The following is a 26,816-nucleotide window of genomic DNA, read 5'->3' as shown; positions in this document are numbered from 1 at the left end:
GTAAGTATGGAAAAATTTGGTATAAAACTTACAGAAAAATCTCTTAAATATTAAGAACTGCCGCTCATAAGTGCAGAAAGAAAATATTATCTGATGTTGAGGTAGAAACAGAAGACTTGCAAATTTTCTCAAAACTGTTTCTTTATCTTTCTACCTAAAGCGAAATCTGTTCAAATTTACATTGTTGTGTGCATCGCAGCTTGGCCTCACTGCTCTATCTGCAAGCTAGCGCAACGCCCGTCCTTACGCTGTCGCTTCGTTGGTGGCGCCTATCACATCCGATTGAAGCTGTTTTACACATTCCTGCAAACCAGCAAATAACAAGAGTACGATCTAATGCAACCAAAACTAATTCTAAAAAGGTGGGATGACAACAATAAAAATACGAGAACATAAACTGTCGTCGATCAGGCATCAGAAATTACTTGTGTGACTGTTGTACTTGACAACATGCGCCATTGACAGACGGAACAACTGCTTGCGAAATAAAGAGCATATCTCATACTTATATCATTGAAACGAGATGTATTTTTTGATTTTACTAAACTGTGTCCACATGCAAAGTTATGCGTCGATGTGTGTCTGATTGTTGCACGATTCCGTGTGTTTAATTATTCGCTTTGTCTGACTTTCCAGGTTAATTTGTAGAGAAATAGATAGACAGTTTAATACCAAATCCAGTGGCATCACTTGCCAGCACTTGCCAGCGAGAAACTTTGCGAACTCTAGCACTTTTACGGAAATGAGCAGAAACGGCATTTATTTATTAAAGCCCCATGGTTATATTTAATGGTGATCGGATATGGCCCAACCGTGGTTTCTCTGCCGCAACGAACACCACAGCTACACTGTTTTAGAGGTATCCTGAAAATCTTAAAGCGTGTCGGTCCGACTGAGAGTTGAACCACATATCGCCCAAAATAGGACGTCGAACGAAGGGGCGCAAAGATAAATTATTGGACTCCTATTCGGGAGACCGGTGATTCAGATTCCAGGCCGGTCGTTGAAAATTATGTTTCCTACAGTGTCCTAAAATCGCAAAAACAAATGATAAATACGTCACCCATCTCCTTCGGCAGTCTTCACTGAGCTTCCTTTCAGTGGTCCTAAAACTACTGCGTCACCCCATTCTGTGATATATTGCGTGTAGGTATCCAACTAGCACGCCAAAATGCCTTGATTGAAGGGGCGATAGGTTACGGCACTGCCCAGAAGCCGCTTTCAGGCGTCGCTTTGGGACATCGCTTTGGGATTTCCCTCATTTTCACAAATCACGTACCAAAGGAGGCCACGCATTGTTTAATTTACCAATAGCTCCGTTAATTTTGCCAAGGGCTGTGCTGGAAGGGTCTATTAAAGGCGTAAGCCCGTATTCTTTCCGTCTCTCCTTCCAAAACAACCATAGCCCACTCCTGATACAGCAAAAGTTTTTCCTTCTTCTGTCATCGGAGAGAAATCCTTAGTTCACTGATGAGGTGTCTGGATGTATTTCTGAATCTAGCCACCTTACAGAGTGTGAGAGAGGCCACTCCGGCAATCTCTACCACCCCTCTCACATCCCTTCTTACTCCACACCATTCTACTTTCGAAGAACAAATGTGCATAAGCCTCCATGTGAGATCTCATTTGTCCTGTTCTCATCTCGTGGTCACTTCGTGAAATGTACACTATCTGATCAAAAGTATCCAGACGCCTATTTCTGGACTTTACCTGGGGGGGGGGGGGGAGGGGGGACTTGCCCACGCTTCGCCTTTATGGCAGCTTGGACTCTGCTGGGGACACTTTCAACGAGGCGTCTGAATGTCTCTGGAGAACTGGTAGTCCACAGTCCATTCTTCCTCAAGGGTCAAAATCTGAGAAGTATTGACGTTGGACACTGGGGTCTGTAGCGAAAACGACGTTCCAACCCGTTCCAAAAACTGTCCATTTGGTTTAGGTCAGGACTCTGGGCAGGACAGCAAATTTCAAGAATGTTTTTGTTCCAAATCATTGCCTCACAAATGTTGTTTCATGACAGAGTGCAATGTCGTGCTGATATAAACGCTTACCGTCTCCGAACTGCTACTCTACTGTACATAGTACACAATGCAGCAAAATGTGTTCATATCAGTCCGCATTTAGCATTTTGTTATGTGCAGTAAGCATACCATATCTCAACAACGCAAAATAACCCTAAATCGTAATACCACCTCCTCCAAGGATACCATGCCTCAACGACGAAAAATACCCCTATATCGTAACACCACCTCCTCCGTAACAGATAGTTGACATTTCACATGATGACAGATAATGTTCTTCAGGCATTCGCCATATCCAAACATTTCCATCGCATTGCCACAGGCTGTGGGGTGATTCATCACTCCACTGGTTTCCAGTCTTCAGCTGTCCAGTGGCGTCTCTCTTTACGCCATCCCAAGCGTAGCTGAGTATTGACTGCGGAAATGTGTGGCTTATGAGGATCTGCTGGACCAATGTACACGTTATTTTTAACTCCTTGCCAGCTGGAGTGCTGGTAGCACTTTGGAATCAGGAGTGATTCTTTCCGCTGATTTCATGCGATTTTTTACAACCATTCTCCGCAGTACTCGTTGGTGACTATCCGTCAGTACAGGAGGTCTGTCTGATATAAGGTTAGCACTTTCCACTTCACAGTCTCATCACCAACAGTCGATTCTGCAGCTTTTCAAAGCTTGAAATGTAGCACTTGGATATGTTACTCATGTAACATCCAGTGACTAGTCCACATTCCAAGTCAGTGAGCACTCCTAGCCGACCTATTCTGATGTTGCTTTTCCTCGGCTGACAACAGTCTATACTGGTTTGTCAGTCTCTCATGACATCTGGTGGTGAATTCCTCGCCAGCTATGGTTTTCCGGATATATCTGATAATATGGTTTATAGGGAAACATGCAGGAACCTATCTCGAAATGTTAACAAAAAACGTCTCCGTGATACACAAAGCCACTCTTGTAGCGTCCGCCACCGGAACATCTTCCTTATGCTCTCATCCCCTCACACACTCGAAAGCATGACTGTTTTTCCTATAAGCCTCACAAAATGACGAGCAGTAGGCACGAATCCTTCACATGAGCCACTTCTTTCGTGAATGAATATGATTGGGCATTTGTTGACTGATCGGCGTTGTACTATGAGATATGAAGAAAGGAAAGAAGATGAGGGTTTAACTTTCCGTCGTCGTCGGTAGTGACGAAGCCAAGGTTCGGACTGGTGAATGATGAGGAATAAAATAGGTCGTGTTCTTTTCCAGGCAACCATCCGAGAATTTGCCTCAAGCGATTTAAGCGAACCTCAATCTCGATGCCGGCCGCTGTGGCCAAGCAGTTCTAGGCGCTTCAGTCTGGAATCGCGCAACCGCTACGGTCGCAGGTTTGAATACTGCCTCTGGAATGGATGTGTGTGATGTCCGCAGGTTAGTTAGGTTTAAGTAGTTCTAAGTTCTAGGGGACTGATGACCTCAGATGTTAAGTCCCATAGAGCTCAGAGCCATTTGAACCATCAGTCGCGATGGTCAGTTGTGGATTCGAATCACCGTCCTCCCGAATGTGAGTCCAGTGTGCTACCACTGCGCCACCTCGATCGGTGCCATAGAGGGATATTATTATTATATGAAATCACAGAGCGGTTAGCATACTAGTGAATAAGAGGTAGTAATTTTAGACGCGAACGTTGTAGCTCAGGCTAAACCCGGACCCTTTATCACTTAAAAATAGAAACTGATTTAACTAGTCACATTTATGCGACCGTTTAAGGCAATTTGTATTTTAGAGTGGGAGCAATGATGTCCATGTTTGCAGAAAGCTTTTAACGCAAAGGGAATACGAGCTGTTTGTGCAAGCAGTCGGGGCAGGTGAGAGGTGAGAGGCGTCACCAACGAAGAGGCGTCGCGGCGCGGCGGCGGCGGTGGCGGCTGCGCCGGCCGGCGGGGCTAACGCGCGCTCTCGCCTTTTTGTCTGCCGCAGAGGAGGAGCCGGCGGCGCTGCAGGGCGTGGGCGGCGGCCCCGGCGCGGGGGCGGCGCCGGGCGTGAGCGCGGCCGCCGTGTCGGCAGCCGCCGCCGCCGCCGCCGCCGCAGCCGCCGCCGCCGCCGCCGCGTCGCACCACCAGCACCCGCACCACCACCATACTGCCATGTTTGGCTGCTCTGCTGCAGGGCACAGTGGCATCAACCAGCTGGGCGGCGTCTACGTCAACGGCCGCCCCCTGCCGGACTCGACGCGCCAGAAGATCGTCGAGCTGGCGCACTCGGGCGCGCGCCCCTGCGACATCTCCAGGATCCTGCAGGTCTCCAACGGATGCGTCTCCAAGATCCTGGGCAGGTCAGTGCCCCCTCCGCTCTCCTTCCAGCCCAGGACATCTCTCCTTCACGATCCACTGTCCTTCTTTGAGAGCCAATAAAATACCCACCGGATTTCAAGTGACTATAACTAGAAATATGCTAACGGACGAATCACAAGACCTGGCAGTGGGTTCTCTTACTCTGGTCACATTCTAGTTTAGATGGGTTTCAAGTTAAATCCCTAATTAGCGTACTTCGCAAAGTCTATTACATTGTATGGCATCACGACTTTACCACCATGCATTTAATATTCCTGTAAATGTATATTTATATTAGATCACTGTTTGCACTGCACAGTCGGATTATTAACCATTTCATTGGATGATGATGGTTAGCACCCTGTACTAACGATTACTGTAATACTGCATGTCTGGGAGTTTATTAGGGCAGACACTAACACAAAAGACGAAGTGAGACGCTTGTTCCTCCGATGCCGCTATCAGCTAAAGATTGGCTGGGAAGAGACTTGTTGTGTTCCACGGGGGTGGACATTTGCTGCCCTGAGAGAGAGAGAGCAGAGCGTGTCGGAGTTGGTTTGTGATGGCGATGGAGACAGAGCACGCAGGACGCTCTCTGTTGAAACGGAAAAAAAATTCAGAATAGTATCCGCGGAAGAAGAGCGTCAGAGGGTGAAGAAGGCGAAAGGGCATCCTTTTAGTGTGAAGGTATGCGTGGGGTGACAAACGATGTTCACGAGCTGACCCCTGAGGAAGCCCCAGGGAACCATTCGCACCGAAAAGCAAAGACGCATTTTTGACTCTGACGGAGTTGGTTCAAATGGCTCTGAGCACTATGGGACTTAACTGCTACGGTCATCAGTCCCCTAGAACTTAGAACTACTTAAACCTAACTAACCTAAGGACAGCACACAACACCCAGCCATCACGAGGCAGAGAAAATCCCTGACCCCGCCGGGAATCGAACCCGGGAACCCGGGCGTGGGAAGCGAAAACGCTACCGCACGACCACGAGATGCGGGCGACTCTGGCGGAGTGCTATGGATGAAGGAAGGGAAGCGAAACCTTCCAGAAAATCTTGTGAAAGGAGTATGAGCTTCAGGTGATTGGCTACCAGATTCATATCCCATGCAGAGGGAGGTGATGTTTTTGTAATGGCGACTGGGATTCGTAGACGCCACAAGTCCGGGAGGGAGTGGAGTATGACACGAGCAAGGACTGCTCTCCACGGATCGATCGAGACCACTCCCTGCCAGGAGTAAATTTTGGAAATTTGTGGTAAGCTCTTATGGGACCAATCTGCTAAGGCCATCGGTCTCTAAGCTTACGCACTACTTAATCTAACTTAAACTAACTTACGCTAAGGACAACACACACACTCATGCCCGAGGGAGGGCTTGAATCTTCGCCGCGGGGAGCCACGCGGTCCGTGACAAGACGCCCTTGACCGCGCAGCTACCCCGCGCGGCCCTGCCGGGAGTTCAAAAATGGTTCAAATGGCTCTGAGCACTATGAGACTTAACATCTGAGGTCATCAGTCCCTACAACTTAGAACTACTTAAAGCTAACCAACCTAAGGACATCACACACATCCATGCCCAAGGCAGGATTCGAACCTGCGACCGTAACAGTCGCGCGGTTCCGGACTGAAGCGCCTAGAAGCGCACGGCCACCGAAGCCGGCCCTGCCGGGAGTGATCGAAGCCAGTTCCCTCTTGGGATCGAGTTACAGACTTCAGTGGCGAGGGCCACAGTGGAGAATCTGCCGGTTAGATATTGAGAAATGTTGCTTTTGACACAAGGAGCACGTGAAGTCTATTTTCCTGTAACAGAGTTGTTATTCTGTTTATTCGTGTGACGGTTCTTAAGCTCTTTGTGGATTCTGACACACAATGAGGTGCTTTTTCATAGGAGAAAACGTGTGTCGAATTTCTGTTTGTGGCTAGAGAGCAAACAGAAATCTTAACTCATGTTCTGTCTTGCACTGACGTATCTTTAACTCCAAGAGTTTGCGGACGGCATATTGCGTCTGCTGTCGAGGCAGGGAATTGCACAGCGGTCAAGCGCAATACAACTGCTGTCCGTACTCCGATTCGTCGTGGTTCAGGGGATAGGGAAACACAGTAAATGTGTTGAGTTCGATTCGCTTGTCCACAGAGCGTTTTCTGAAAGTGCCACTCAGGGTGGAAGTCTCCTGTTTCTCACTGCTAAACAGTATCAGCCAACTTTGTGTCTGTCCAGTAATGGGGGTGCGGACTGCTTTAAGTACTAGTACTATTATTACAAGTAATAGTAATGATAGCAGGTCATACAGCTGCTGCCACCACTACCATTACTACTACTATTACTATTGCTACTACCATTACTTGCGCAAGTGACAAAAGTAATGAACTCATACTACCACTGCTACTAGTACTACTATTTCAACGACGACGACGATGACAACAACAACAACAACAGCAACTACTACTACTACCACCACCACCACCAGCAGCAGCAACAGCAGCAGCATCATCACCGCCACTGTTGCTTGCACTAGTACCAGTAGTATTACTAGTAGCAGTACTAATGTGCGGCCAGCTTAACTGCTACTACTATTATTGCAAATAATGGTAATGAAAGTATCTGTATCTCTACTCATTCAGCTGCCACCACCACCATCAGCACTACTACTATTACTACTACTACTACTACTGTTACCACTAGTACTATTGCTACTACAGCTGCAAGTGACTGTAGTAACGAAAGTACTTACACGAAGGAAAGAGTAAGGAACGGTCGGTCGCGAAATGGAAACCACAGGAAAATCAAAACTGTTTTCTTTGCACATTTAGGTACACCTTCCAGGCACTTCTCTACTTAGTCGCCGCTCCGACTTAGACATTTGTCTGAGCGTTATACCAAATTTCCAACACCATCGTCATAGAAGTCAGCCGCCTGTGCTTTCCGATAATTCTCTACGCTGGTGTACAGCACGTAGCCTGCGCCCAAGTGCATATCCAGCGTTTTATGTGAACAGAGATGATACTCAGGACGAGCCAATTAGGGCTGTGTTGTGGGTGATCGAACACTTCCCATCGAAAAGGATACAGGAGCGTCTTCACTGCCCCTGCAGAGTGCGGCTGAGAATTGCCATGAAGAAGGAAGTGCGTGGCAGCTGTGTTAGGTGGGTTGCATTCATTAAGGCGAAGCCTCTCACCGGGCCTCCTACGTGGCGGGAGACATCGTAGTTCTAGGCACCTTTACTCGCTCACAGTGCACTCACAACTGAAAAGAGCGTCTTGATGCGATCGACGGGCATATTAGAGACACTGCCAAAAACGTCTGTGAAAAGCCTCGTCGGATTTTCACAGAGGTTTCCATTTCGAGACCAGTCGTTCCTCACTTTCTGTATAGTCCTCGTACATCTACTAATGCTACTATTACTAAAACAGTCACCACTATCATCTGCTCCACCACTAATGCTTGTAATAATAGCAGTAATAGTATGTAGAATGTGTAAGGTGGAAAATCTTTACTAGTAGTACATTGACAGTAGTAGTAGACAATCAGTATAATTCTTATAGGAGTTTACTACCTCGTGCCATCTATACAGTACTTCATCTTCTTCTTCTACAACTACTACTGCTACTACTACTACTGCTACTACTACCACTACTGTTAGTACTAATACGAGAAGACTATAACCACTACAAATTTGCCAATTTCAACTAGTGGTAGTACATGTACCATATATACAAGCGATAGAAGTTTTGTACTAAGGCTCTTTCCATCGGCTGAACTTCATTCTACAGATAGGCAGTATTTTAAAGTAGTTTTGGGAACTTGCATTATGTGACACAGTGAATAAGTGAGTACCTAAATAACACTTCATAGTATGACGTACCATTAAGTTCAGATGTTTCCGATTTTCTTACAAAATGCGATTCTTCGGCTGACCGTCATATCTCTGTCGTCTTAATTCCAAAATTCACCACAATGAAACGTGGAAACATTTATCCACCGGTTCTGTGCGGTACGCTCTCAATCTCAACGTTCAAACTGAGTCATGTTCCCATCCTTGCAGTCTTCGACCTAGATAATAAAATAAGTCTGTTTTTGAACTTAGTGAAGTGGGAAATGGGATGGTAGAGATGTTTCAGTTTAACGCCGTCGACGTTGAGGTCATTAGATAAGGGAATTTAGTTCAGATGAAGACTGATCAGAGAGCAGATGTTGCTTTTTGGGCATGAGGAAACAAGAAAAACCGATGCACATGCCATCCCTAAATCACACCTTGCGAATAGCAGGCGACGGCCGATTATTTCGACAACACTTTCTTGCCTGTCTCTAATGACCTCGACGTCAGCGGGACGTGGAACTCATAGTTCCGCCTTTGTAATTGGTCAGTACAGCTGTGTGTAGCGCCCGGCTGCAGCGCCTCTGGTTTGCACGGCAGGTACTACGAGACGGGCTCCATCAAGCCGCGAGCGATCGGCGGCTCCAAGCCACGAGTCGCCACCTCCAACGTGGTCAACAAGATCGCCGAGTACAAGCGTGAGTGCCCGTCCATTTTCGCCTGGGAGATCCGCGACCGGCTCCTCTCCGAGGGCGTCTGCACCAACGACAACATCCCGAGCGTGAGTACTCGACTTTGGCCCGCATTTCCCTACTCTTTTAGTGTCTTCTACGACTGACTACGAAATGTCACCGTCCAACAGCAGAGCATGCTCACCGCACTCTAATGTATGTAACATATCATTTGCTGGCCGCTAGTGTTTGCTCCTCCTGCTTGCTATTGTGAACACCAGAGCCAGTTTCCGGTAGGCAGGAAAAGGAAAGATTGTTCAGCCTGCTGATGACGGGCTAGTCTTCCTCTGATCCTCCTAAAGGGGTAGTGGTCTGGGCATATAGTCTGTAAGTTCCCATAAGAATGCCTCACCTGCCACATAGAATGACTAAGAACCTAGAGTTCGTGACAGCTGTCGTAGAGTGCCTTGTGCGGATAAACAAATCATGCCAGGTATTGTTTTTGTTTGCACCTGTCACACTTCAACCTAACCTACACCTTGGGCTAAGCCACAGATTAGTCTATCATCACAACCAGGATATTTGCTTTCACATTCATTAGCTTCACCAGCCCACAGACTGTCACCTTCCAACCTAATCTTGACCTCAGGCTAAGCTACAGATCAGTCTGTGACCACAATCACGTTTTTTTGCTCTCACATTCGTTGGCTTCGCCACCTCTCAACCAGACCGTCACATTCCAACCTAACCCAGCCCTCGTCTGAAGACGGGCAAAATAGCCTGGTAAAGGCAAACGAAATTATTATAAAAAAAATGTGAATGGTCGCAGTTTTTTCAGCCTTTCATCATATATTAAACCTAATCCCTAGTATCACGTGTCACACACTACAGCGCGCTGCGCTGCACTGTTGGATAGGAAGAACATCTTTAGTGTGTCTGTATGCTTGTGCGAAAAGCATCTTATCTCAGCAAGAGCCCCAGGCTCTGGAAAAGTTACACTCCGCAAGAGCGTCCCAACCACAGACTCGGTTCCCCGTCTAGCAGGGTACTACAGCGTGTGGTGACTTTCGTACATTCTGTCGGTGTACGTTTCTTGCGATAGCTATATTTGTAACTAACTTCTGTATTCCTTGCATTCTGGAAAATAAACATTCCATTGGGTCTGAACTCTTCATCACGTCATTTAAAAGAGAGCGCAGCATGGTCTGGTATAACACTGGTAAACAGCCTCGACGTGCTTCTTGCGATGTAGTGGAGTACAGAGAGTAGGGACTCACATACTCGCTCTTAATTTATTGACTTCAAGGGCGAGTATTTTTATCATGGCGACCGTGTTTTTCAGCATCTGATACGAATAAATTTCTAAAGGGCCTAGTAGGAGGCAGTACCTTCTAGAGAAGTTATATTTGCGTCCATCTGGAGTCATGCGGAAATCGTCTCGTTTCGAGAATGCTGTCTCTTTATGTACACTCCTGGAAATGGTAAAAAGAACACATTGACACCGGTGTGTCAGACCCACCATACTTGCTCCGGACACTGCGAGAGGGCTGTATAAGCAATGATCACACGCACGGCACAGCGGACACACCAGGAACCGCGGTGTTGGCCGTCGAATGGCGCTAGCTGCGCAGCATTTGTGCACCGCCGCCGTCAGTGTCAGCCAGTTTCCCGTGGCATACGGAGCTCCATCGCAGTCTTTAACACTGGTAGCATGCCGCGACAGCGTGGACGTGAACCGTATGTGCAGTTGACGGACTTTGAGCGAGAGCGTATAGTGGGCATGCGGGAGGCCGGGTGGACGTACCGCCGAATTGCTCAACACGTGGGGCGTGAGGTCTCCACAGTACATCGATGTTGTCGCCAATGGTCGACGGAAGGTGCACGTGCCCGTCGACCTGGGACCGGACCGCAGCGACGCACGGATGCACGCCAAGACCGTAGGATCCTACGCAGTGCCGTAGGGGACCGCACCGCCACTTCCCAGCAAATTAGGGACACTGTTGCTCCTGGGGTATCGGCGAGGACCATTCGCAACCGTCTCCATGAAGCTGGGCTACGGTCCCGCACACCGTTAGGCCGTCTTCCGCTCACGCCCCAACATCGTGCAGCCCGCCTCCAGTGGTGTCGCGACAGGCGTGAATGGAGGGACGAATGGAGACGTGTCGTCTTCAGCGATGAGAGTCGCTTCTGCCTTGGTGCCAATGATGGTCGTATGCGTGTTTGGCGCCGTGCAGGTGAGCGCCACAATCAGGACTGCATACGACCGAGGCACACAGGGCCAACACCCGGCATCATGGTGTGGGGAGCGATCTCCTACACTGGCCGTACACCACTGGTGATCGTCGAGGGGACACTGAATAGTGCACGGTACATCCAAACCGTCATCTAACCCATCGTTCTACCATTCCTAGACCGGCAAGGGAACTTGCTGTTCCGACAGGACAATGCACGTCCGCATGTATCCCGTGCCACCCAACGTGCTCTAGAAGGTGTAAGTCAACTACCCTGGCCAGCAAGATCTCCGGATCTGTCCCCCATTGAGCATGTTTGGGACTGGATGAAGCGTCGTCTCACGCGGTCTGCACGTCCAGCACGAACGCTGGTCCAACTGAGGCGCCAGGTGGAAATGGCATGGCAAGCCGTTCCACAGGACTACATCCAGCATCTCTACGATCGTCTCCATGGGAGAATAGCAGCCTGCATTGCTGCGAAAGGTGGATATACACTGTACTAGTGCCGACATTGTGCATGCTCTGTTGCCTGTGTCTATGTGCCTGTGGTTCTGTCAGTGTGATCATGTGATGTATCTGACCCCAGGAATGTGTCAATAAAGTTTCCCCTTCCTGGGACAATGAATTCACGGTGTTCTTATTTCAATTTCCAGGAGTGTATATATTGTGCCCTCATATGCTTATCGTCCAAGGGATATGCATCACTCACATGTATGTAACAGATACATCTAGGTATGAGCTCAGAGGTACTGTAGGCTCTTTGGACAGTCGACCAGCTCCAAGTTTCTATTTCGTGACAGATCGCTGAAGCCAGGAATTGTGGTCGTTTAGCGTCTGGTATCTGTAACACGTACGTATGACGACCTGTGTTCTGCGAGGTGGCATAGATATTGGATCCTATGGAGATCACACGGACATTTTAATCAGAGTTGAAATATTCATGAAGTTCTGTGCCTTCTAGATCCACATCGCTTTTCACATCATAGAGAATTTATAACTGACACGCACATCATTTGATATGGCCGTGAATAATATGTAAGTTTTTATGACCCGAAAAAAAACATTGTCCGGTCATAACTGTGGTTTCTTTGATTGCTCTGGAAGATAGCGCATCTCAACCACAACGGATAAATATTTGTTCACTTTATTACATGAACGATAAAAACATTTACTTAGCTTGATACAATCATTCGTCATACGAGTACCTGATACACTACTGGCCATTAAAATTGCTTCACCCCGAAGATGACGTGTTACAGACGCGAAATTTAACCGACAGGAAGAAGATGCTGTGATATGCAAAAGACTAGCTTTTCAGAGCATTCACACAAGGTTGGCGACACCTACATCGTGCTGACATGAGGAAAGATTCCAACCGACTTCTCATACACAAACAGCAGTTGACCGGCGTTGCCTGGTGAAACGTTGTTGCATGTTTCCGACTTTGATAAAGGTAGGATTGTAGCCTATCGCGATTGCAGTTCATCGTATCGCGACATTGCTGCTCGCGTTGCTCGAGATCCAATGACTGTTAGCAGAATATGGAATCGGTGGGTTCAGGAGGGTAATACGGAACGCCCTGCTGGATTCCAACGGCCTCGTATCACTAACAGTCGAGATGACAGGCATCTTATCCGCATGACTGTAAGGGATCGTGCAGCCACGTCTCGATCCCTGAGTCAACAGGTGGGGGGGTTTTCAAGACAACAACCATCTGCACGAACAGTTCGACGACGTTTGCAGCAGCATGGTCTATCAGCTCGGAGACCATAGCTGCGGTTACTCTTGGCGCTGCATCACAGACAGGAGCGCATGCGATGGTGTACTCAACGACGAACCTGGGTGCAAGAATGGCAAAACGTCATTTTTTCCGATGAATCCAAGTTCTGTTTACAGCATCATGAAGGTTGCATCCGTGTTTGGCGACATCGCGGTGAACGCACATTGGAAGCGTATATTCGTCATCGCCATACTGGCGTATCACCTGGCGTGATGGTATGGGATGCCATTGATCACACGTCTCGGACATCTCTTGTTCGCATTGACGGCACTTTGAACAGTGGACGTTACATTTCAGATGTGTTACGATCCGTGGCTCTACCCTTCATTCGACCTCTGCGAAACCCTACATTTCAGCAGGATAATGCACGACCGCATGTTCCAGGTCCTGTACGGGCCTTTCTGGATACAGAAAATGTTCGACTGCTGCCCTGACCAGCACATTCTACAGATCTCTCACCAATTGAAAACGTCTGGTCAATGGTGGCCGAGCAACTGGCTTGTCACAACACGCCAGTCACTACTCTTGATGAACTGTGGCATCGTGTTGAAGCTGCATGGGCAGCTGTACCTGTACACGTCATCCAAGCTCTGTTCGACTCAATGCCCAGGCGTATCAAGGCTGTTATTACGGCCAGAGGTGGTTGTTCTGGGTACTGATTTCTCAGGATCTATGCACCCAAATTGCTTGAAAATGTAATCACATGTCAGTTCTAGTATAATATATTTGTCCAATGAATACCTTTTATCATCTGCATTTCTTCTCGGTGTAGCAATTTTAATGGCCAGTAGTGTAATTTACATCTATCACTGACAATTAAAGCATCACTTGATGTACTAATTAACAAACTTTTCGCTAGTAGCAAAATGTTCAACATTTACAAAAGTACGTTTCCGTCTGAGAGTTGAATAATTCTTTAATCCTAATCAATGATTTTGACTGTTTTAGCTGTGCTCACGAAGTGGGACACAGGGCTTCCATGCTCGTTTGAGGGCACTGATATGCTGAGTGGGCGTGTCTTCTTCAGCGTCTACCATACGTCCTTGCGGATTGGAGTGGGTCATCGTTCATGTGTGTGAAATCGATGTGCGTTGCCGACTTTTGGTGTGACGCCGCGATTTTTGGACGAAACTACATAAGTAACGTTACGTTTCTACTGTCACGTGTACAAATGTTGTTACATTTCAAATACCGATATGCACCGCATACATTTGCTTGCAGCAGCTACGCGAGGACACTGCGCCGACTTAATGTTAGGCGCATTCCTGGGGGCAGCTCACGGCAGTGCGTGGCGGCGACATTCCGGCTCGCCCCCGCGCTGGTCACTTAACGGCGATGAACACGGAGCTGCTCGGGAGCGGGGGACGGCAAAGTATGTAGGCGTGGGCGGAAGGGGCGGGGCGGGCAGCAGCAAGTGGCTGGCGACCGGAAACTCGCGAAGCGGAGGCAATCAAAGACGCATCCGTCTCGCCCTCCTAATGCGTCCCCGGGGACCCTCGCTCTTTATCGTCGCATAATGTCAACAGAGGGGCTGCGCCCGGCCGATGGACGCTTGTAATGAGAGCCAGATCGCCGCCATACGTCAGCCGGCCCAAGCGACGGGGGTGGACCCTGGCCGAACTCACCCGCGGCATCCATAGTCGTACAACACTTTCTCGGTGTTCACGTTACACGTATATACATAAAAACTGAGTAAACTTGTAAATTATCAATAATGATGATTTACTGGCTGGAAATGACAGTGCTTGGCTTAATAAAAGTGGAAAAAGAAAAATCGCTTCACAACTAGTATAGCGTTTTCCATCGTCACGATAGAAACACTAGTGTCTGGTGGCTTCCGTAGAGTAGAGAAACTGCCGAGCCACAAGTCACAAGCCGAAGTCGTAAAAAACCGCAGTAGCACAAAATTTCGAATCTGCGGGCAGTCCAACCAGCAAGTGGAGTGCTGATGTAGATTGGTAGGATAACCAAAACCAGAAACAAGCCAAATCCCTCGTGGGCCAAGTACCGAAAGAAAGTCACTTTTTGAGCGTACTCCACAATAAGAATGCTGAGTCGTTGTGCTGCAATGATAACGGTGCGTGATCGAAGGCTTCTTGTACAGATAACAAGTGTTGGTTTGAGGAGCTGTGCCGGATCTCAGACATTTCGCCACCCTCCCACAATCCCAGACCGGATTTGATGCGACTTCTCTTCTTGTAAGAATCTTCGTGACGTTGAATTTCTGGCGCCATGTGGCAATCTATTTCCGATCATGTAGCAGGCTCTCTGAAGACTGCGACGTGCCTACTGCAGTGCACTTGTTTAGCCGTTGTTTCGTTCTTCAATTTTTTTCCCTTAGTGCTTATTTCATTCTTCCCCCTCTCCCACCCTCCGCACGATATAGGCGAAGAGTTCAAATGGCTCTGAGCACTATGGGACTTAACATCTATGGTCATCAGTCCCCTAGAACTTAGAACTACTTAAACCTAACTAACATAAGGACATCACACACAGCCATGCCCGAGGCAGGATTCGAACCTGCGACCGTAGCAGTCGCGCGGCTCCGGACTGAGCGCCTAGAACCGCTAGACCACCGCGGCCGGCTAGGCGGAGTGTGGCTGGCAGTTAAAACAACACCGATTGTGTTCTCTTCAGCGTCAAAATATTGAAATGACGTGTTTGAAATACAACAAAGGCGATTTTCTCAAAAATAAGTAAATAAGAAACCCGGATACATGTTCATCAAGTCCCTCAAGATCAGCTACCAGAACATTCTGTGTAGGCAGGAGGAGAGGGCCTGATGGAGGTATGAGAGGACAACACAGATAAGTCGGTTGCCATGTCTGGGACGGGGGGGGGGGGGGGATGATGTTGGATTGGGAAATGGTACAGATAAGTGGAGGCTGGAGCAGGGAGAAGAGAACATGGATCAGGAGCCTGGGAGCGGGCTGGAGCCATGATCTAAGGAGAGGATGTGCGGACTAGGACTATTTCTGGTAGCATGGGTAGACATCAGGCCAATTTCCATGAAGAGGAAGAGAGAGCCCCTTTAAGCTGCGATAGGACGTGAAGCTGCGATTGAACATTTTGGCTACCCGCGGCAGCATCCTATGATTGAAGAGGATTGGAGACAACGGGATTGTGATCTTTGAGTTTTTGGGATGTGTAGAATTTACGATGTAAGAGCAATTTAAGTAAGGGGGAATTTAATCAAGTAGTTGAGGCTAAGTGTTAGAGAAGAGATGTGGATACGGAAGGGGATGCTGAGTGCTATGGTGTTCTTGGACTTATAGTAAGTTGAAAAATTTTGGAAGTGCGTAGATCAAGACTGCGTTGGCATGTGACAAGTAAGTGTTTTTAGGTGTACAGGACTGTTAAAGGATGTAAGCCAGTTGTACAGCCTGTTAGTAGTTTTATAATTTCAGTCTATTAAGACCATTTTTTGGATGGTTAGTAAAAGGGGTTGGCATGTTAGTTTGCATAGTTTGCATCATTGAGAGATAGTCCAAGATATTTCGGTGCGTTAGTGAGATGAATAGCATGGTCATGAATGATGAAGTGGAGGTCAGGGTGACAGACTTGTCAGGAAGTATGTACAGTGATTATCGCCTGGGTTTAGACGGGATCAGTTTTCATGTACCAGAGACTACACTAGGAGGAAAAGTTATTAAGGTGTATCTGGAGGGGCCGACAGAAGGAAGCGGTGTCGTAGGCATAGTAAGATGAATGGAGGCAGATCCCTGCAGCATGTTAGCTGTGTAGAGGATGTTGCCACATCTCCAGAAACTTCTTATAGGCTATCTCGCTGTTGCTGATCACACGGGATGCCCACGTGATACACGCCGGACGATCTTGTCGCTTAGGTCTACTGATACTTACACCAGAGCTGCTGCTGTTTTTGCGAGAGACAGGATGCCATCTGATGGTGATCCCGCGAACTAATAGCTTCAGCATACAGATAGATCAGTCGGAGCATTAACACCTTCTCATATGGAAATCAATATCTGATAGAGCAGATTAAAGTATCGTTAGCGACATGTGACATCTCCTACATCGATAAGGGTTTGAATGATACTCAAAGTGAATACCTGTAAGTGGGAAAATATGTGCGAATCTCGAAGTTGTTCTAATTTCGACTGGTTTGATGCCGTCCTCCATCTATTCTAACCATCTAATCATTACAACTTCGTATAACTCTCGCAATAGCATCTACGCCTATAATTCACAAGCGGCTTAACGGGTGTCCGTGGTAGAGTCTCCAACTAATACTACTAATACTCCCCCTTTTTCTTCTTCAATTTGTGAACATTTTTGACATTCAGTGTTACGTAAAATGATGTGTTCAAGCCCCTACAGTTATTCTCACCTCCTTCTCCTTTCCAATTCCGTTTTGGCTATTTATAAATGTATTATGTAAGGTCTTCAAATGGTTCAAATGGCTCTGAGCGCTATGGGACTTAACATCTGAGGTCATCAGTCCCCTAGACTTAGAACTAATTGAACCTAACTAACCTAAGGACATCACACACATCCATGCCCGAGGCAGGATTCGAACCTGCGACCGCAGCGGTCGCGCGATTCCCGACTGAAGCGCCTAGAACCGCTCTGCCAAAGCGGCCGGCATGTAAGGTCTACGAAGTGAAAAAAGATTTCTGCCTGGCCTCGATTCGAATCTGCTGCTTATCTGAAACGCTCGTCTTTTTATGAGAACATATTCCTTCTTCGTGGAGTGGTTTTCCATTTTTTCTTAATACCGTTGGTTTTTCTCAACAATTCATACTAATCCTAGGCTCTCCTTTTCCGTTGTTTCTCCAAATATAAAGATTGTGCTGTTGACGTACGGTTTCAAAATCTACCCCTCATTTTTACAAGAATACCGTGAATCGGAACAGAAGAAAGCTTTCTTTGCCTGCACAGTGTTCATTCTAATGTCTCGCTTGTATCAAATATTTTGGCTTCATCTCTCAAATATTGTAGCAAGCTGGGAGCTAGAAGTGGTAAGGTGCTACGACGCAACAATACAGCATATAATCCAATAATTTAAATTAATTTTATTTAACAAGTTAGTAAGGAAGTAAGTTTTCTTTCTCTTTTAAACACGGAAAAATTTACAATCCCCAAAGAACGCAAGAAGCACACACCAAGTTTAATAACTGCAAACTGAGCAACTTTCAGTTGATGTTCGATAATGTGAACTTGCGTAGAGCCTTTACGAAAATTATCTCAATAAAGCACAGTGTGGAACTCAGCCCTCAGTAAGGCTACCAGAAGAAATTTCAGTTATTAAAATAAAAAACAAAATGAAATTCAGGCGGTACTAGAAAAGGACAAAATGGAACGCTTTAAGTTACCCTTGTTCCAAAGAAGTAACATCATTAAATACTTATTCAAAACATAAATTGAAACTTGCAAGTCCAGCAATTCAAAACAACCAGTGAGAAATTATTAAATAATGAGCAAAATCGGCTTTACCTAAATCATAAATTCTCAGCCTAGTTCTGTAAAAGAATACAGGCTATAATTAAAATTTAAAAACAGAGAGACAGAAATAGTTAACACTGCTTGAGTCTAATTGCAACTACTCAGGCTATTTATGTAAAAGAATGTACAAATGTAATTTAAACGGGAACACCAACCAGCCTTCAACTAAAACAGCAAGGAATAAATTTTATCCTAAGTGGTAAATGTACACAAGGCGAACACTAATAATAGTCATAAGTTAGAAACCTGGCTGAAAAGCGACAGAGGCGAATTACAATGAAATGAACAGACATAAACCTTTACCAATGCACTGGTAAAGTCGTGGAATACACTCAGGTTTAGCTCAGATCTGAAACACGCAATACAAGGACCCCTACGGCATAGCGGGTAGTTCAAATAGCAGTTCACTCGGTCTCCACACTATGTGCTCATCCAACAAGTCCAACCAGGCCTCAGTAATTCCATTTTGCTCGTGAATTCTCTAACAACAAATAGCCAGTCACATTCCAGGGTCGTTTCCACCAAATCCGAGTGACCTGCTTCTCAGGCATCTGAGGCAGTATCGCAGACTACAACTGCTCCATATGTTACATAATCTAGGCAAACGCTCGTAATGTCCATGACCTTGATAAGTGCCAGCACTCGCACTTGGATGGCCATCCTTTCGGTATCGGTAGTAAATGAATGAGGCCGAGCTCAAGCGCATCCCCGTTAAGTCTGCTCAGGAGAGACGGTTCATTCCTCTTAGTGGGACGCGAAGGAGACCGTTGCTTGGCTACAGATGCAAAGAGGTAAAAATCACGCTTTCGATATATATCGAAGCGCCGCACAAGTGAACCTCTTTTGTCGGTGTCTGTTTACTCTTACACGAAATCTTGTGCCACGTAGGCAGTCAGTCTTATTGAACGATTCTTGGCCTTCTTACTTAATTTCAGCCAGAAGGAATACACACTGTTCAATACAATTAGGGCATCACGTGTGTGAACGTGCGGTACGTTAAATCTATTTTCATTCAGGCGGTGCCTGTGGCCTTATTGCATAGCTTGAGATCTTCGCTTGCGATATATACTGTAAATGAAGTCGTTCGCCATTTGTCGACTCTGTTACCCGTTACATTTCAGGTGATCCACTCAGAAAGAAGTGAGTACCGGTGTCCCAGTATTCTCTGGTGAGGTACACTGGCGGTAGTTATCATTTGTGGACGTTATATTCAACCGAGCACTTGAAATGCGACATCTCAACGCAGAGCAAGTTGCAATGGCGGTCTGTTTGTTCCAAGAAGGATATACAGGGTTATTACAAATGATTGAAGCGATTTCACAGCTCTACAATAACTTTATTATTTGAGATATATTCACAATGCTTTGCACACACATACAAAAACTCAAAAAGTTTTTTTAGGCATTCACAAATGTTCGATATGTGCCCCTTTAGTGATTCGGCAGACATCAAGCCGATAAACAAGTTCCTCCCACACTCGGCGCAGCATGTCCCCATCAATGAGTTCGAAAGCATCGTTGATGCGAGCTCGCAGTTCTGGCACGTTTCTTGGTAGAGGAGGTTTAAACACTGAATCTTTCACATAACCCCACAGAAAGAAATCGCATGGGGTTAAGTCGGGAGAGCGTGGAGGCCATGACATGAATTGCTGATCATGATCTCCACCACGACCGATCCATCGGTTTTCCAATCTCCTGTTTAAGAAATGCCGAACATCATGATGGAAGTGCGGTGGAGCACCATCCTGTGGTACGTTTAGCTCCCTGCTTGCTTTATTCGTCGACTTCCGCGGGCTACGCGTGAAACTTGCCCGCACGCGTTCAACCGTTTCTTCGCTCACTGCAGGCCGACCCGTTGATTTCCCCTTACAGAGGCATCCAGACGCTTTAAACTGCGCATACCATCGCCGAATGGAGTTAGAAGTTGGTGGATTTTTGTTGAACTTCGTCCTGAAGTGTCGTTGCACTGTTATGACTGACTGATGTGAGTGCATTTCAAGCACGACATACGCTTTCTCGGCTCCTGTCGCCATTTTGTCTCACTGCGCTCTCGAGCGCTCTGGCGGCAGAAACCTGAAGTGCGGCTTCAGCCGAACAAAACTTTATGAGTTTTTCTACGTATCTGTAGTGTGTCGTGACCATACGTCAATGAATGGAGCTACAGTGAATTTATGAAATCGCTTCAATCATTTGTAATAGCCCTGTACTTTGGGTTGTGTTGTTGCAGATGCTAATGAATCTCCATGTGTCATCCAGGGTTGTGGACACGCAACAAGGAGACAGGTCGCTGATGCATTACAACCCCGCATTAAGAACGATAACAGGCCATCTCTGCTCTGTGGCGTCGTACAGCTGTCGCCAGAGTATTTCAAGACGATATCGGAAGAACCACTGGAGCCGCTGTGTCCGATCAGGCTGTAAGGAACAGGTTGCGAGAAACGACCTTACGACCTAGAACCCCTCCCCCCCCCCCTCCTTCCCCCGTACCTTGACAAGACAACACTTCGCAGCTCACCTTCAGTTCTGCAGTTCCGACATCAACTAACAACTTCGTCAGTGGCAAAATGTGTTGTTTCACAGACGAGTCCAGATTTCCTCAGAAGGTCGTGTTCATGCGTGCGGACGCTGTGGCGAGTGGTACCTACCAAATGTTGTCCAGGAAATCGACAGATTCGGCCAAGGTTCTGTGATGATGTGGGGAGGAATCAGTGTTGACTGCCGTTCAGATTGCGTTCTTGTCCATGGTCGCCTTACTGCCAGGCAGTAAATCGAACAGGTCCTCATGACCATGTAGTGGCTGCCCGCCCGGTTGGCCGTGCGCTCTAACGCACGGCTTTCCGGGCGGGAAGGAGCTCCTGGTCCCCGGCACAAATCCGCCCGGCGGATTAGTGTCGAGGTCTGGTGAACCGGCCAGCCTGTGGATGGTTTTTAGGCGGTTTTCCATCTGCCTCGGCGAATGCGGGCTGGTTCCCCCTATTCCGCTTTCGTTAACTATGTCGGCGATTGCTGCGCAAACAAGTTCTCCACGTACGCGTACACCACAATTACTCTACGACGCAAACATAGGGGTTACACTCGTTTGGTGTGAGACGTTCCCTGGGGAGTCCACCGGGGCCGAACCGCACAGTAACCCTGGTTTCGGTGTGGGGCGGCGGAAGGGTGAAGTGGACTGCGGTAGTCGTCTTTGGGTTGTGGACCACTGCGGCTGCGGCGGGGATGGAGCCTCTCCGTCGTTTCTAGGTCCCCGGTTAACATACAATACATTGTAGTGGCTGCTCCATATAGTGGTGGCACTGGCTGCATTCTCATGCACGATAACGCCAGGGCCCATATGGCGGGCGTCACCAGTGAAGTCTTGCAAAGCCTGACCATTGAAGAAATGGAACGGCCAGTGGTGAGTCCCAATCTGAACCCTGTCAAGCATGTATGGTCATGCTTGTCACACGTGACATGGTTGTCCTGTTCCATCACAGACTCTTTAAGAACTCTCAAGGCCTTTCATTGAAGAATGGGAATGGGTACTACAGTGTGTCCTCTACAGACTTGTACAGAGCATGCCACTTAGGCGTCACGTAGTGATAAACGCTAAAGGAGGGCATACACATTACTGAAGCTCTCAAAGTCCAACGAAAAGTTCCCAGGATGACTGAGGAAATGATTCTTTCTACTTTATTTTCAGTACTTACCAGACTTTTCAATGTGATAAGTAAATGACTAACAATTTAATGGTGTTTTGTTACATACTATCCTGGTGAAATATAAAGATTAATTTGGTAACATATCCAGTTCTTAATTATTGCTCAGTGGAGTACGGCAGAAACCCAAAGTCATGTTCCCGTTTTTAGGAGTGTATTATTATTTGTTCTTGGCCATAGCAGTTTTATATATGCCCTGTAATCTCCCAAAGACGACTTTCACATACAGTGGCCTTCGGTCAGTCGAATATCCTTGTGTGACGACCATCGAGACCCAGAACGGCTCAGAGGTAGAGAGGGACAACAGCCTTACTATCTGAACTGCCGATGATTAAAACGCTGAAACAAGAGCGCATCGCCTGCCCAGGTGGGACACGAGACCCGGAGCGCGTGGGGCTGGCGTGCTCGCAGCGCCCACACACGCCGCCTTATCCGACGCGGGCAACACCTGTCCCAGCCGCCACTCGCCACTCGCCCAGGACCCAATTATAGCCGAGCCGGGGGAGCGCGGCCGCATCAATCAGTGTATCGCCGCCATCTTTATTCGCTGTCCTTATCGCGGCATGTCCTCGGTTCTCCCTGCCTTGACAGCCCCCTCCCCCTCGGAAGAGCCGTGTAGCAGCGGCTGGAAAAGGCCGACGCGACGTCACCCTACAGAGACAGCGCCGTCACCACTGTTCCTTGAAATACGACAACTAAGGCACCACACCGAGTTTCAAAGTAGCTATCAGAACAGCTGCGGCAGATGGGAAACGTCCTTGTCTTATTTCAAAGCACCGTTTCGTCATTCTTCCGATGTAACGTTACTTAGCTTGAATTTATCGCGAATCTCTTGCCTAGGGCAGAACTCCAAACAACTGGAAAAAAAAAGCACATGTGACTCCTGCATATAAGGAAGGTAACAGAACGGACTCGTATGATTGGAGACCATTACCCTCAACATCAGTTTGCTGCAGAATTCTTGAACGCATTCCAAGTTCGAATATAACAAATTTTCTTGAGATAGAAAAACTTTTGCTTGGGTTCAGAAAGCATCGCTCGTGCGAAACTCAGCTTGGCCTTATCTCACATGACATCCTACAAACCTTGGATGGATGGCAACAGGCAGATTCCATATCCCTAGATTTACAGAAAGCGTTTGACGCGATGCCCCAGTGCTCACTGTTGACTAAAGTCCAAGCGTACAGATTACGTTCCCAGATATGTGAATGGCTCAAAGGCTTTATAAGTCCTAGAACTTGGTACGTGGTCTTCAACCGCTATTGTTCATCGGAGACAACATACTTTTAATACTGATAATTTAAATTGACTATACCTTTTAAATACATAAAGCTGCAGAGTTGATATTGATAACGTATGTCATTTTAGCCGGCCGGAGTGGCCGAGCGGTTCTAGCCGCTACAGTCTGGAACCGCGCGACCGCTACGGTCGCAGGTTCGAATCCTGCCTCGGGCATGGATGTGTGTGATGTACTTAGGTTAGTTAGGTTTAAGTAGTTCTAAGTTCTAGGGGACTGACGACCTAAGCAGTTAAGTCCTATAGTGCTCAGAGCCATTTGAACCATTTTTGTCATTTTAATGGTGCGCTTCTATATGAAATGTCGATCGTTAATATCGACCGAAGCGTTTGGATTCAGGTCTTTGTTACAAAACTTGTTAATTTCACTTTAACAGTAAATCCTAAACCATTGTACACATGATCAATATTCAAGTTTTATTGGGATCACCATGAACATTTATGGAGGATCGCAGATTAAAAGTACTGTGGCTTGATTCCCTGCATTGCTACAGAATTAAATAGTTTTTATAAATGTTTCTTCTTTACGGCCGATCTTAGGTCCGCCATATTTAACACTGCTGCGTCTCCTGGGCTACCAACGGCTTTTACTGGGTTTCCCCATGACGTAGGTTCTGGTCTGTCTCACTCGCACACTACAGCGCTTAGGCCGCAATAGACAATAGACGTCTGTGAGTTTCCCTATCTCGTGGTGAATCTGCGCACTTTGTGGCATCCGGTGCTGGACGACAGGGTTCATTTCACAATTCCTGAAGGCTGACTCTTTCCGCCATATACTTAAATGAGAGCGAAATGCTCGTTAACTCACAAGGGATACCGTTACTTGCTCTCGGACGGCAGGCGCAGATGTGAAGGAGTTCCGATGTGCTTGGTGTACAAAACGGCGATCTTCCCTTGTGATGGTCAGGTGCGGTCGACCAGAATCTGAGGATCAGCAGAGCTTGAAAATAGCTCGAAAGTGGTTCTATGAACCCTCTGGCAGGCACTTAATTGTGAATTCTACAGTACTCACGTAGACGCAGAAGTAGAAGAATAAAAATGTAGATGTACATACCTGCCGTTACTTTCCCATGCAGTCCAACTTCAGAACACTGTCACATCTCAGCGCCGCACAAATCTGAACACTGCACGATTCGACTAGCGGCCAAATGGAGATGTCCATGGCAACTGCTGATAACGCTGTCTCATACGACTACGTGGCACTCCATGTCCTTCACAGTGAACACTCAATGTTCGCCGCTGTTCACGCCCGCTATACACGCTACCAGTGATGGTAATACGACTTAAGTGGAACAGCATTAAGGCAGTCTGGTGGCTGGTGTTCTTGTCACAGAGCATTGGAACTCTATAATCATGTACACACTCGCCGATAGTGTGTACGTGTAGGAAGTTACACTGACATCTGACTACGTCTTCTGGGTGCTTCACCTTTTATGCCCTGCAGTGTATACATCATGATATATCCCCCACAACACTGTGGTAAAGAAAGCAACATGTGATCGTCAAAGGTAAAGTTCGTGAAATTCGTTGACACGCATCGAATTTTATTTTAAGATGCTGACCACGGCATCTCTTTTTTATGTTAGTAGCTACTGCGTGAAGAGTTTGACAGAGCACTGAAAGACCTGAGTCGACACAAGGCCCCGGGAGTAGACAACATTCCATTGGAACTACTGACGGCCTTGGGAGAGCCAGTCCTGACAAAACTCTACCATATGGTGCGCAAGATGTATGAAACAGGCGAAATACTCTCAGACTTCAAGAAGAATATAATAATTCCAATCCCAAAGAAAGCAGGTGTTGACAGATGTGAAAATTACCGAACTATCAGTTTAATAAGTCACAGCTGCTAAATACTAATGCGAATTCTTTTCAGACGAATGGAAAAACTGGTAGAAGACGACCTCGGCGAAGATCAGTTTGGATTCCGCAGAAATGTTGGAACACGTGAGGCAATACTGACCCTACGACTTATCTTAGAAAATAGATTAAGGAAAGGCAAACCTACGTTTCTAGCATTTGTAGACTTAGAGAAAGCTTTTGACAATGTTGACTGGAATACTCTCTTTCAAATTCTAAAGGTGGCAGGGGTACAATACAGGGAGCGAAAGGCTATTTACAATTTGTACAGAAACCAGATGGCAGTTATAAGAGTGGAGGGGCATGAAAGGGAAGCAGTGGCTGGGAAGGGAGTGAGACAGGATTGTAGCCTGTCCCCGATGTTATTCAATCTGTATATTGAGCAAGCAGTAAAGGAAACAAAAGAAAAATTCGGAGTAGGTATTAAAGTCCATGGAGAAGAAATAAAAACGTTGAGGTTCGCCGATGACATTGTAATTCTGTCAGAGACAGCAAAGGACTTGGAAGAGCAGTTAAACGGAATGGACAGGGTCTTGAAAGGAGGATATAAGACGAACATCAACAAGAGCAAAACGAGGATAATGGAATGTAGTCGAATTAAGTCGGGTGATGCTGAGGGTGTTAGATTAGGAAATGAGACACTTAAAGTAGTAAAGGAGTTTTGCTATTTGGGGAGCAAAATAACTGATGATGGTCGAAGTAGAGAGAATATAAAATGTAGACTGGCAATGGCAAGGAAAGCATTTCTGAAGAAGAATAATTTGTTAACATCGAGTATAGATTTAAGTGTCAGGAAGTCGTTTCTGAGAGTATTTGTATGGAGTGTAGCCATGCATGGAAGTGAAACATGGACGATAAATAGTTTGGACAAGAAGAGAATAGAAGCTTTCGAAATGTGGTGTTACAGAAGAATGCTGAAGATTAGATGGGTAGATCACATAACTAATGAGGAGGTATTGAATAGAATTGGGGAGAAGTGGAGTTTGTGGCACAACTTGACAAGAAGAAGGGACCGGTTGGTAGGACATGTTCTGAGGAATCAAGGGATTACGAATTTAGCATTGGAGAGCAGCGTGGAGGGTAAAAATCGTAGAGGGAGACCAAGAGATGAATACACTAAGCAGTAAAAACTGGGAGATGAAGAAGCTTGCACAGGATAGAGTAGCATGGAGAGCTGCATCAAACCAGTCTCAGGACTGAAGACAACAAAAGACAGCACACTAACATTTTTTAATGCGCTATATGCTGTAGCAGTGACACAGTCTGCTGAAGGGCTGCATTTTTTACATACGGATTTCAAGTCTGAGGTAATTGTGCCAGTCTCTACTACGGTTATGTGAAAATCTTATATGGGACATCACGTATTAGTTTTTCTCCACATAGATGTGTGAAATACATGATGTTATGTAAATAACAATTTTTGTTGTGATTTGGCATTACAACACCCAAGTGTATGAAGTTAGCTAGTTGCTAAATTATGAATCACAGTGTTCACTTCAAAATAAAACAACAGGAAAATGACTACATCTCCCCTTCAAGAATTGGGTCTGTGATCCGTTGCGACCTCCTTCCGTCTTTTCCTCCATCGATCGGCATCTCTTCTTGCCAGTGTGGTTAGTCGGATTTTCCTCCATCCTATCCATATGATTTTCCTCATTTTTCATTGTAGTCC

The 26,816-nt window shown here is 46.7% G+C and overlaps 1 protein-coding gene across 1 annotated transcript in view; it reads left to right on the top strand.

Annotated features, from left to right (window-relative positions):
• The first annotated feature begins 4,147 nt into the window (after window positions 1–4,147).
• Window positions 4,148–26,816, top strand: part of LOC126094751 (paired box protein Pax-6) — a 244,643-nt gene continuing 221,974 nt past the window's right edge. The window contains exons 1-2 of the mRNA XM_049909301.1: window positions 4,148–4,335; window positions 8,750–8,930. Coding sequence (XP_049765258.1) covers window positions 4,148–4,335; window positions 8,750–8,930 — 369 coding nt within the window. The remainder of the gene's footprint in view (window positions 4,336–8,749; window positions 8,931–26,816) is intronic.

Source organism: Schistocerca cancellata, chromosome 8, assembly GCF_023864275.1.
Source record: "Schistocerca cancellata isolate TAMUIC-IGC-003103 chromosome 8, iqSchCanc2.1, whole genome shotgun sequence".
NCBI classification, from domain to species: Eukaryota; Metazoa; Arthropoda; class Insecta; order Orthoptera; family Acrididae; genus Schistocerca; species Schistocerca cancellata.
The sequence above is the reverse complement of the archived record's forward strand: the minus strand, read 5'-3'. Positions and strand labels throughout refer to the sequence as shown.